The 12,918-nt window shown below is 51.5% G+C and overlaps 1 protein-coding gene across 1 annotated transcript; it reads right to left on the minus strand.

Annotated features, from left to right (window-relative positions):
• Positions 1-6,860: 6,860 nt before the first annotated feature.
• LOC136538791 (monocopper oxidase-like protein SKU5) lies at positions 6,861-10,230 on the minus strand. The gene is made up of 7 exons (XM_066530747.1): positions 9,960-10,230; positions 9,732-9,841; positions 9,366-9,636; positions 9,093-9,231; positions 7,793-8,525; positions 7,430-7,711; positions 6,861-7,341 (listed from the first exon to the last, which is right to left on the minus strand). The coding sequence occupies exons 1-7, from the start codon at positions 10,092-10,094 to the stop codon at positions 7,221-7,223; spliced, it is 1,791 nt and encodes a 596-aa protein (XP_066386844.1). The 5' UTR covers positions 10,095-10,230; the 3' UTR covers positions 6,861-7,220.
• Positions 10,231-12,918: the final 2,688 nt, after the last annotated feature.

Here is a 12,918-nt window from a genome sequence, read left to right on the forward strand (position 1 = left end):
GGGGGAGGGCTCCGCCTCGCCCGACCCCAAGGTCGCGGGCTCTACCTCGCCTGACCCTTGGGTTTGCGCTCCGCCTCACCCGACCCCAAGGCCACGAGTTCTGCCTCGCTCGGCCTCTAGGAGAGGGCTCCGCCTCGCTAGACCCCGAGGCCGTGGGCTCCGCCTTGCCCGACCCCGAGGCCGTGGACTCCGTCTCCCCTGACGAAGACCCATGCCGCCGCCAACCACTCTAGGTCTAAGTGTATGGGCCTGGATCAAAGCTCTGACACCAGGGAGGAGACCAGCACGTCCCAATGTAACCCGCGGCCACGACGGGCCATACCCGAAGATTCACATCCGAAACAGCGTCGGGCATATCGGTGTTGTTCTGCCTAACCCTCGTACGAACACTGATAGGCGCGTTAGTTCACCACGACATCCGCCAGAACAGAGTGGAGCGCCATGACTGGCAGACGACGCCTGCGCATGGCGCTAGTGACGGACAGGGCCACGATGTGGAGCCATCCTGTTGATATCTATAGGGTCGGCGTGACCCGCATGAAGGATAAGAAGGACCTGGCGATCCTGAAGGCCTTCGGCTCTCTCTTGTTCTTCTCTTTTCCTCCGCTGTAACCCGTGATTTCCCTTGGCCTATAAAAGGAAAAGCAGGACGCCCCACGAAAGGAATCGATCGATCGATTGAGGCCAGACCCGATCGAACCATCACGAACCCATAGAACCTCGAACCGACCAGAACACAACACAAACACACGGTTGAGCAGCAACCGAGCTCTCGGCACCCGTTCACTCTTTCCACCAGAGACTTGTGACATGTCCCTCTCTCGTCCATTTGTAACCCCTACTATAAACTTTTAGTGCTAGTAACACGAGCAGCAGCGATGAACTAGACGTAGGGGCATTCTGTCCGAACCAGTATAAACCTTGTATCATGTAAGCACACCATCCGAGCCAGACGCGCAATACTAGAAATTTACTCGTTGGTGGTAACTCGAAACACCAACAAATACATACAAAAACCTAAGGAGCCGTTTGGATCCTTTCGATTTGGAGAAATTGGAACCTACTTAATGGATCAGACTATTTGGCTTGTATTTGAGATTACACAACTCTCAAAAGTTCACATATAAGCTTATCTCAAATTCTAGATCACAATGCTATGTTTCTACTCTTCAACTTATAGCATGTTCTTTAACTTGTTTCCTTATAGTAAAAATGCAACATATAAGTATCTCCCTTACATGGCTAACAATAGTATATAAATATATTCTATAGGCAACCATATTAGCTTAATTAATATGTGTCTAAATTATAATTTATTAAAATGAATTCAATTCTAAGGATGCAAGCGGCTTTACTTTGCTCTTCCCTAATGTGTTTGACATGAATTCTTTATTTACATATTTTATTTCTCAATTTGGAACGACTTTGGATTTGGATGGAGTGAGTACCGTTGTTCCTCGGCATCGAAAGAGGCCCATTCTGTAAAAAAAAAAGAAAAAGAAAAAGAAAAAGAGGTCCATTCGGCAAGGATTGGTTTACTGCTCCATTCAATCATGCGAACATAGAGTTCAGACTGCAGTATGAACTCGTGTGAAAACTGACTCCCGAGGTAAAAGTAAAACTCTTGAATTGCTGCGTCACTGCGATAGAGAGCTAACAGGTTCGTTGACTGCCCGGGATGTTTCTCAAAAAGGCGATCTGCCTTATTGGAGTGAGCTGTATCTGCAGTAGCAGTCCAGGAGCATCAACTACGCATGGCCATGGCCATGGCCAAGGAAGCAATTCACCTAAGTGCCTGTCTGGCACTCTGGACCCAGGTGTCATGCTCTACCAGTTCAACGCTTTGGAGCCTACCGCGAGCAGCAGCCTGGCCGTTCTTTATTAGCTCGCCTCCTTGCCTGGTCTGATGCGGATGGCTTTGTTCCGTTGTGCTCGCGAGTATTCAACTGTCACGGGCGCGGATTCAGGGTGGTGGCCTGGGTTGTTAGGCTATCCACACTCGTCTCTCTTTATTTTCAATTTTAGAAAGGAATATTCTATTTTAGTCATCGAGATTCTCTACTCTATACCTATTTCTCTCGCACCCGTATTATCTCTATCCCATACTCTATACCCACTATTTCATATTTTATTCTCCTCCCTCCCTCTTTCTCTCTCTCCCCGACTCTCTCTCTCGCTCGCTACAGTGTTTGACGTGTGAACAGCCGGCCTCTGAAAATAGCGCTCGCGCAGCCAGCCGCTACGCGTGCGCAGTACAGACGCGCGGTGCAACGTTTAGCGATGCAGGCGCGCGATACAGGGCCGTTTAGCGCGCAGGCGCAGCCGTGCGGACAGCCTTAGTCCATGAAAGCGACTCGCACAGAGTCTTCTTGCCAGCCACAGTTATGGGGCTCCTTTGGTGATCTTGGATCCTTGCTTCCTCGGCTATATGGGCCACTGATGAGCAGTGAAGTGGACCTTGCTGCTACGCACTTCAGTAGAGACTCCAAAAAGTTAAAAGTTATACACACCCGTGTCTTCTAGAGTACAGGAATTGCATGATAATATGTTATCCTTATTCGATGAAATGATTAGTGTTTACAAAAATGTCGAAGCTGATCTTAACAGAATAAGAAAAGTTATGTATTCGTCTTTCAGCCATTTTCTTTTTTCTTCAGAGAAATGATGAAGATTTGGAAGTGGAAGATGGCATTAGCGTCTTCCTTATCAGTAATGAAGAAGATTCTTCCCTCTAATTGTCTTGGTCTGCGAATTGAGAGCACACTTTCCCCTAGAAATCCCATCCAAAAATTTCTCTTGATTCTTGAAGATTTGTTAGTGCAAGATGACACCAGCATAGGTGGCACATCCTTCTCAGCAGCAGTGCAAAACCGAGAGGATTCTTTTGTCCCTCTCTGCAAAAGTGCAAATGGGCAGCGCACTCCTCTCTCTGTAATCCCCATCCAGAAGTGCCCCAGATTCCCCAACCCTACCGAGTCGCTGCGTAGACCGGAAACTGATAGAGCGCGGAGGCCTCAGCCCACGGATATGCCGGAGTGGTGAGTGGTTGGCATCATCGCACTCCACACGAATGAAATCAATCATTGTTTGGTAGTGGTAGATCAGATATATGCACTGCTTGCTTCCTTTATGTGTGTTGTGTCTTGTGTGTGCTTATGACTTTTTGGTACTTGGTGGGTTACTTTAGTTAAGTTAGTTTAGTATTCTCAGTGATGGCCATAATTAAAGGCGAGGGGGACGAGCCGTTGCAGATTTGCTGTAGCTGGGAGACTCTGGATAGAAAGAAAACCTAAGGGCGCGTTTAGATGCAAAAATTTTTTGGGTTTTGGATACTGTAGCAGTTTCGTTTGTATTTGGCAATTAGTGTCTAATTATGGACTAATTAGGTTCGAAAGTTACGTCTCGCGATTTCTCACCCAACTGTGTAATTAGTTTTTTTCGTCTACATTTAGTACTCCATGCATGTGCCGCAAGATTCGATATGATGGGTACTGTGTAAAAATTTTTGGGAACTAAATAGGCCCTAACCCTTTGACTTGGGATGCCTTGTTTAAGGCAGGCCTGCAGAGTGCAGTGCAAAGAGTGTCTTTTATAGTGCTGAAAATGGAGTCAGGACAAGCAGAAAATTTTCATCAGCTCATCGCTCATCGGTGACTGAGGTGTTCAGTGTCCATATAAAGTTGGCTATATCTTTTTTTTATCGTCAGAATTGGGTATCTCATCACTGGGGTCAGGGGCAGGAGATTTGCAAAAGTAATACAGTTAATAAATGCTTCAATGTTAAATTTGATTAATGAGTTATGCAGCTATGGATAAAATTATGCTTTTTAGCAACGAGGGTCAACGGAGTTAGAGCATGAGTCTTTTGAGATTGTAGTTTCAACCACCGGTTGTTTTTATAAAGCTCACAAAACGCGAAACCAAAGCCTATCAAAGGCACTAAGCACTAATTCTTTTAAGGGATAATTATCTGTTGGACATCAAAGTGATGGTCCTTTGCTGACGGACAACCAATTTGGAGCATTTTGTCAGATGATACTCTAGTTCGGTGAAATTAGGCCACAGGACACCGCGGACCGGTTGCAGCCGGTTGAGGAGAGAGAACAGTGGTGAAATGAGCCGCTTTCTTCTTCCTCTCTCTTTCTTTCTCTTTCTTTCTGTTCCTGTTCCCGCCACCCTCTCCGCCTCCCGCACCCGCCGTTGCTGAAATATAGTGAAGGAGCACCTTTTTTCTCCCTCCCTTGTCTCACTGGCAAAGCACGCACCGGCGGCGGCGTCGGAGCTCGCGGCTGGGCGGGCGCACGCGGCACCGCCCGGCGAGGATGCAGTAATGGGGGACTCCGAGCGCCCGGCCCTGCGCACCGAGGGCTACTTCCTCATGAAAGCCCGACTGCCTCTGCGTGGTGCCGTCGACGGTGGCGGCACTCGTTCGCTCGCGTCCACTCCGCGACGGTGCCGCGGTGCCGCCGAGTCATGCTCGCGTCACTTGCTCTCGCCTGCTCTGTCTGCTCGTGCCTGAGACCGTGCGTCTGCTCGCGCTCGCTCTCAGGTCGCCGCTGTCCGCTTGTGCTCGCCCGCAGGTCGTAGGTCGTGCGCTATCTGCTCGTGCCTCCACGGACCCGGCGTCTCCACGTCGGCCACCGGGTCGATCTTGCCATGCGGCCAGCGGGGCTCGGGAGTGGTGGCGTCGGCGAGGCCTGCTGACCGACTAGCTTGATTCCGCGCAGCTTCATCCTGCAGTGGGTGAATTTATTCGCGGCCTCCATGCGTTGCTGCGTCGCCGGCCGGTCCATTCCAGTTCTCGAACGAAGCTGTGGTGTGGTGTCGTCCTCGCCAGTCGGCCGAATCCACGCTATGGCTGGCGCGAGCCCTGCTGAAGATCAGGCACGTCCGGCTGACTTTTGGATTTTTCTCCTGTCGGGTATGAGGCTGACTTCTGGTTTGGATGGAAACAAAAAAAAAGAGAAAAGGGAGAGAGGAAGAAGAAAGCGGCAGGGCAAGAATGTCATTTCACCGTTGTTCTCTCTCCTCAACCCGCTGCAACCGGTCCGTGGTATCCTGTGGCCTAATTTCACCGAACCAGAGTGTCTTCTGGCAAAATGCTCCAAAGTAGGTGTCCGCCAGCAAAGGACCATCACTTTGAATGTCCAACCGACAATTATCCCTATTTTTAAAAGATGATCACCCATGCTTGACAAAGATCTTCTTTTTTTTAAAGGCAGCAAGAGCTTTGCCGTATTTTTATTAGACGATAGAACAAGAAAAAAAAATACAAACTAGACCAGGCGACAAAGGCGCCCTACTAAAACTGTTAACCACCTGACCCAAAACAAGAAAAAAAAAACTCCACTAAGGCAAAACCATGAAACAAAACAGAAGAAGAAAGCCTGGCCGAACTATGGAACAGGCACCACGAAAGCTAGGTCCTCTCATTTTTTTTCCTGTTGTAACTGGTACTGCTCTACTTCTTCCTTGCAAAGAAGAGCGACTTGTCTTGGCTGCAACGATTTGTTTTGAAAAAAATCTTCTGTTGCGCTCCTTCAACATGTTCCACCATAAGTAAATCATTATGCCGTCGAATGTTTCCTCTGGTCTTTGTCAATCTTTGGCGCGGCACGCTCGGCAAATATCTCTATAGTAGCTAAAGTCTCCAATATGCCATGGGACTATTTCAAAGGTGATTTGTTGCTCTCCTTCCACACGAGTCCAATAATCTACCTTAAAAATAACCTGCAAATAAGAGTATAATCTTTTTTTTTTTAATTCGCATCATTTCTACGAAGTCAAATACACCATAGAATTGCACTTGCTTCCACGCAAAATTAAAGAATGCATACGCTAGCTTGTTTGTTGAAATCCAAATGCTATTGTAAAAACTCTTTGGACAAATCTTACAATATGACAATCAAAGAACAGATGTTGGATGGTTTTCTTGTCGTCATAAAAACAACATGAGTAGCTGAAATCAGAGCTGACCGAAACTCTAGCAAACGGGCCTAACATGTTTTTTAGGAGAGCCTAACACGTTATTAGTAATACTCAAATGGAAATGGGCAAAGCTTCGCAAGACCACATAGCTGAATACGAATCTGGCCCACGCATCAACGCGTGATCCGCCTAAGGAGGACTGGACTGCATGCACGGATGCACGCAATGGATCATACAAATGGATTGGGAGTTTTGTTTGTTTCTTTTGTTGGGTCCATGAAGCTTGCGGGCTTAGAATCAAGCATATGGGACATTTTTATTTCACAATTCCTGAGATGTATAGACACGTGACATGAATGTACGGTGGGTGTCCACGAGTGTACGGTGGGGATAGTCCTCGCCCCATTTTTTCTCCGTCCCTCCAAAGTTCAGCACTCATGATTTTCTTGATTAGAACTGAATCCCCACAGCCCACATGCTTTACGTCGACTAAGGCCATGTTCAGTTGCAAGGGATTAATTCCCCAAGTGAAACCAATCCCAGGAAGGATTGAGCCAGGGTACGTGTGCAGTGAGACCGGCCATCGCGAGTAGGGGCTCGTGCAAGATCTCGTGTCGATGCCATCATGAGGACCTAGCGCTGCGGCCGTCGCGCTCGCCTCCGCGAGGATTTGTTCCATGACTCCAGAGTAGTGGTTTGATTCCCGGAGCGGTGCGGCCGTATAACCGAGTCTTTCCAGTCGGGTGTGCGGCCGTATAACCGAACTGGCCCGATATACTGGGTTTCGCAGGCTAACTGAACGGGATTGAATCCAGGCCAGGTTAGTCCACAACCGAACATGCCCTATGTCTTTAGCCAATTGAAGAACAAGACAACAGGAGGTGTGAGAAATGCTAAGATCAGAATCATCACGTCGAACAAAAGGGATGAACTAATCAGAGATAAACAATCGACCCTTCCTAACAGGCTAACACGCACACACACTAAAAACGAAGGAAAACTGTACCGTGTGCAATCAGGCGGAGCCCAGCACTACTGGCACATGAACAAGAATAATTCTCGTATCGACAGGGAAAAATGATAATGACGCGGCCTACACCTACTGGTCTGTTCGTTTATCTTGTAATCCGTCTTTTTCAGCTTATTTTTTCCAGCTAGAACAGTGTTTTTCGCTCACAATAAATCAGTCGAAACAATGTTTCGGCTTGTTTTTTCAGCGAAGCGAACGGGCCCTAATCCTAAACAAGCCTACATCAACGGTGTCGCCTCGGCGCACAAGTAACGGTGCCATTCTACGGCGCCAACACGAAGGATCCGGCCAGGAGCAGCGCCGCCGAGACCAGCCGGCACGCTACGGACAACGAGCGTGGCGCCGCAGCAGACACCCCCATCTTGTGGTGCGGAGTCTGCTCCCTGAAACAACAAATCGGAACGGAGGAGCACAGAGCATTAGCAAGCAATACAGGATGCGAGAGAGTTGAGCTGAAGAAACTGTGCGTACTTCTGGTACTTGTGGAGCTGGCCGCAGTAGAGGGCGTTGTCGGGGATGGCCATCACGGTCTTGTTGCCGGTGTCCTCAGGGTTGACGACCCTGACGTAGACCTCCTGCCCCAGGTACCACGAGTCCAGGTTCTCGGACCGCACGTTCCAGACGCCGACGTTGTCCAGGGACACCAGCACCGCCGCCCACGCGCCCGGGTACACCTGTATCGTGCTGCGCGCCACGCCGTCTCCCTTGTTGTACGTGCCCCTGCTGTCCTCCTTCCACTCGCCGTAGTCCATCCTGCGCCGACGACCAGCACGGTTAGTATCTATCTATCCAAGATCGATAACATGTTCGTGGATCGGTCGATGGAGTGGTTACCCGACGACGAAGAAGGCGTATCCGTCCATGTGGTAGCTCTGCATCCTGGTGTCATTGTTCTGGAAGATGAGCTCCATGAACCCGCGGTAGGTGCCGTTGATGACGGACCGCGCGATCCTCGGGGCGCCCTTGAGTGGCCGCTCCGGGAAGTCGAGCGTGTACACGCCCTTCACCCCGTAGGCGTCCGCCAGCCGCAGCGGCGTGTCCGGCGGCGCGTAGGAGAGCCCGTTCAGCGTCGCGCGCCGCCTCCCGTCGATGGACACGGGCGCCGTGCTCCGCAGCAGGTACGCCTGCGTCACGTTGATGGACGAGTAGCGGAACGAGCCCTGCGGGTTGGGACGCGCCGCGCCGGCGCTCAGGTTCCACCGGACGGACCTCGCCTGGTTCATGGAGAAGGTCCGATCGTTCTGGTCCTGCGGCGGGTCGGGGAGGGGCCCCGACGCGGCGCCCCTGGAGTTGGAGTAGCGGAGCACGGCCACGCCCGTGACGCGGCGCCAGAGGGACTCGTTCACCTGCCGGGCGCTGGCCACCACGTAGTAGTCGGAGCTGGCGTTCTGGTCCATGGTGACGAGGAAGGAGTAGGACTGGCCGACGTGGACGTCCAGGTTCGTGTAGTTCTGCTGCGAGGTGTAGGAGCCCTCCGTCTCGACCAGCACCATGTTGTGCCCCTGGATCCGGAAGTTGAGGCTCGTCGACGTGCCCACGTTGTGCACCCGGATGCGGTACGTCTTGCCTGCACCATCACATCAGTTGGGATTTCACGGTAATTATTGTATGGGCTAGTTTGTAGTGCCAACGATGGTGATCTTTCAAATGTGAATGGCTGAACGATGAATTAGATGAATTTTTAGTACATTTAGGTGGCAGCGCTGGAAACACTCTGCAATCTAACAACCTCTCTCTGCCAACCAAATGTTGATGGTTAGGATGAAGAGCTGAAGACTTGCAGTGCTGTGCAGTACTCATACGATTGGAACGTACAGTGACCATTTCAGCTTGATGGATAGCGACTAACAAAATCAGAGCGCAAGTTGAAGTCGACTACATTCAGCAAAAATGCTCTGAAGTTACCATATCTGAACACAATGTACAAAGTAAAGATGAATTGCCAACCATTGTTTTACCGGGGAAGTTGGTACTACCACTATTAAACAGCGTGCCAAGATTGTTATCCGAAGAGAAAAGCGATGCTAGCTACCTGCTCCACTTGCCACTTGCCAGCCCGTTAGCCTTTACGGATTAATGCAGAACGCCAGAACTAAGTACAATGCTAACACGAGGGGCCAGATCGATGAATTACCCGGATGCACATTGAAGGTCTCGTACTCGATGCCGGCCGGCACAAGGCTGTCGTTGTACCGGTACGGGCCCTTGCCGTTTATCAGCACGCCGTCCGGCATCCCGAGCTCCTTCCCCTTGTCCAGCATCTTCCTCAGATCCTACAACACCGTTCACGCACCTCCAAACGTCTCAGGTACAGGCAAACAAAACGGTGGCATGCATTGGGCTACCCATGACTACTAGTTGAGTGTCACTGTAAAATACAGTAAGAAGTAGTAAGAACAATAATTACCGTGTGGTTCTTGTTGTACCAGTCGCCGATGAAGATGGTGATGTCGCCGTCAGGGCGGCCGAAGGGCACGGCGATGACGTCGCGGTTGTTGACAATGATGCCGCCGAAGCCCCCGGCGGCGCGCTGCAGGCCGGTGGAGGGGAAGTAGAAGAAGCTGCCGATCTGGTCCTTGACCTGGAACTCGTACGTCCAGTTCCAGCCGGACGGGATGGGGCAGTTGGTGCCCAGCACCCCGTCCTGCCAGCAGTTCTTCCGGTGCTGGATCCCGTTCCTGCGTTGTGAGAGGCACACGACGTTCACTCGCTGCAACGCTGGTTATGTAGGTGCGTGCTCCGCGGCGGTAGGTAGCAACGTTCGAATACGTACCAGGTGATGAGGAGGGGCTCGTCGAGGTCGTTGAGCACGTTGACGACGACGTTCCAGTTGGTGCTGACGTTCACGACGGGCCCCGGGAACTTGCCGTTGATGCCTATCACCTACCAGCACAGCAGGCAGTTTCCACCGGTTAGCTTGTCGGCACTCAGCAGCACGCTCTGTCTACGCGAGAACGAGGAAGGAATAGTTTTGGAATGGCATTGGCCGAAAAATGCTTGCCTGCTGCTTGACACCGAGCGGCGCCGCAGTGACGTAGGAGACGTCCCAGTCGAAGAAGGCGTAGGGGTCGGTGGCCAGCGCCGGCCGCAGCGCCACCAGGGCTGCCACTGCCACCAGCGCGAGAAGGCGCTGCATCGCGAGGCTCCGGGCTGGCGGCAGCTCTCGGCTCTCGCCTTGGGAAACGAGAGCGCGAGTGGACTGGGAGTGAAGATGGCGGGGAAAGCAATCGCGAGGCGAAGGCGAGACGCGAATTGGAGCCTGTGAGTGTGGAGTGAGATGGACCGCGGGGAGGACGGAGGAGCACTGCTGCACTGGAGCAGCAGAGAATGGTGGTGGCTTGGCCTGGTGGGGGCAAGCAAATCGATGGGTCACAGGGTGGCAGGCAGGATTGGGATCGGGACCGTCCTGGCCCTGGCGTGGCGTCGCGTCGGACGGTTCCTCTCGCGCGGGCGCGGCGGGGCGCGTGACCCGCGGTTTTCGTATGGACTATGGAGTGGTGCCGCAGAAATGTGCCTGTTTCTGTTTGTGCGCAGCGATGGGAAATGGAAAGCGTTTGCTTCGTAGCGAGTCGGCAGGGGTCGTTGTTGCCTCGTTGGTTGTGAGATTTTTTTTTGGCAGTTTGGGGTCAGGGTTCAGGGGCCTCAGGCCTTGATGCTGGATGGGTGGTCGTTCGTTTTGAGATGGATAAGATCGGCCAAGTAGTTGGGACTTGAGAGGTAGCAGTAACATTACTAACATGGAGTCTGACACCGGCAACATGGGGCAAATGAATACGTGCACACACACAGAGGACGGAGCGAGAGGAAACTCGCCCATCTTGCCCGGGCACGGACTACGGTCGAGCGAGGCAACGAACCCATTTTGCCCGGCTGCACTCGCACATGCGCGGCCCGGTGCACGTCGCGCCCGCCGTGGCGCCGTCGTCCGAGGCGCCAGCAAACGTTAGCCGAGAGCCCGCGCGCCGGTCGGTTTCGGGCTCAGTCCACCGACCCAATTCAACCATGGCCATGGGCGTGGGGTGATGGGGGGCCGCGGCTATTGGCTCCGGTCGGTGCATGCGCGGCGCGACCGTGACAGCTAGCAGGTGCACGTGCATGGGCCCGTGGCCGACGACGCCCCACAACGGCCCATGCCCAGAATTATTACCCCCGGGCCGCGCCGCGGACACGGACGGGCGGTGGATTTCGTTTTACTACCGCATCAGCCACCTGCACGTACAATCCGTGGTACAGGAACGGAGATGTCACTGGCGGTCTCCGCCCATTCCACAGGAAGAATGGAAGATGGATACCGATCTGAATGGGATGACGAACGCCGGAACGCGTAGCTCCGGCCTCCGACAGGTGGCAGGCCCCACGTGCGGGCGATTCTTTTGCCGAACGGTAGTGCTAGCGTCTCAACGTCTGCGCCTGCACCTCAGTTTCTATCACGACGCACACAACTCCTTTCACGCGCCCATCCTGCCCATCCGAACAGAGCTCCCGCGCTTGCGTCCGACACACATAGCCCCCTCACTCCACGCCCATCCCACTTAGGTTGAGCTCGAACTTCCAAAGCGAGATAGAGGGAAGTGAAGGAAGGTGAGGGAGAGCAAAGGAGAGGGCGCGGCGCCGCGCGAGGTAGGGGCCGAAGCCCTACGGCAGACCACTCTCCGCTAGCCATCGACATCGTACAATACTTGATCTACTTTTGAAACATCTAAATAAAACATATGCAACATACATCTGAATACAGATGAAATACTTGAAATATGCATGCATAACTATTGCAACATGTACAACACCATATTAACTTTTGAAACATCCTGATGAAATATTTGAAATAAACGTCTGAAACACATGAAACAATTAAAACATAGGCTTGCAACATGCATATATTGCTATTGCAACATATGTAACATTTCATATCGACTTTTGCAACATTCAAATAAAACACTTGAAACATAAGTCTGAAACGTATGAAACACTTAAAACACGACATCACTGGCGGCCATGGCCTACCAGTGGGGGTTGCGATAGCCAGCAAGCTTTGAAGAACGAGGACGGCGACCACAGTTGTAACCGCAAAGTGTTGCCGCATGTCCTCGCACCACCGCCACTGGGACGCGGAGCCTAAGGCGGCGCCCACTACTAGGGACCGGGAGGGGGACATGACACTACTAGAAATGTCAACTTCTATGACGAATAGCTTTTATCATTGAAGGAGCCAAATTCGTCATAATTTTAGTTTTATGACGGGTTTATGATGAAAAAGGTTCGTCATAGAAGTCACGTCATTCCTTAACTTCTATGACGATTCTAGAATTTTGTCATATATGTCGATAGATCTATGACAAAAACTGATCGTCATAGAACTGCTTTGGCATGCGTGGTAAGGGGCATCAACGCTGGCGGTTGCTTCCGTTGGAGATGCTTTCCACGTGTAACTGCTATAGCCGGTTGCATTGGAGATGGTTCGAGTACGTGTCACCTTATTATTGGACAACGTGGCCATCCCTGGTTCTTGCACGTTTCAGGTTCTTAATGGACAACGTGTCGCGCCCCTGTTGTTCCACATGCCAGTTTTCTATTGGCACATGTGTCGTGTTGCGGTTTGGTCACGTGCCATTTCTTCATTGGACCATGTGTCATATTTTTATTGGTCCACATGGCCGTTTCTTATTTGACCATGTGTCACGGTGCTGTCCGTCCATGTTTTGTTTTTTTTATTCGGCCACGTGTCTTGATGACTTCCTTCCACGTGTCAGATTTCTATTAGCCCATATGTCGTGCCATGCCTATTTCACATGTCATGCACTGGTTCGTCCACATGTCGTACTTTTATTTGATCACGGGCCTTCCTAGGTTCTACCACGTGCCCAATAATCAATTCATCATAAAAGTAATTCAAGATCGTCACTGCTGCATAGATTGACTACATAATTATTCGACGATGTCTACATAATTATTCAACATGACAA

The sequence above is a fragment of the Miscanthus floridulus genome, chromosome 2, assembly GCF_019320115.1.
Source record: "Miscanthus floridulus cultivar M001 chromosome 2, ASM1932011v1, whole genome shotgun sequence".
NCBI classification, from domain to species: domain Eukaryota; kingdom Viridiplantae; phylum Streptophyta; class Magnoliopsida; order Poales; family Poaceae; genus Miscanthus; species Miscanthus floridulus.

What these genes read in the sequence shown, in the direction of transcription:
- LOC136538791 (XM_066530747.1), bottom strand. Translation starts at nt 10,094, where the DNA reads ATGCAGCGCCTTCTCGCGCTGGTGGCAGTGGCAGCCCTGGTGGCGCTG. An exon ending in TACGCCTTCTTCGTCGTCGG is followed by an intron (nt 7,712 to 7,792) that starts GTAACCACTCCA and finishes TCGTCGGCGCAG; the next exon opens with GATGGACTACGGCGAGTGGA. An exon ending in CAGCTCCACAAGTACCAGAA is followed by an intron (nt 7,342 to 7,429) that starts GTACGCACAGTT and finishes TTGTTGTTTCAG; the next exon opens with GGAGCAGACTCCGCACCACA.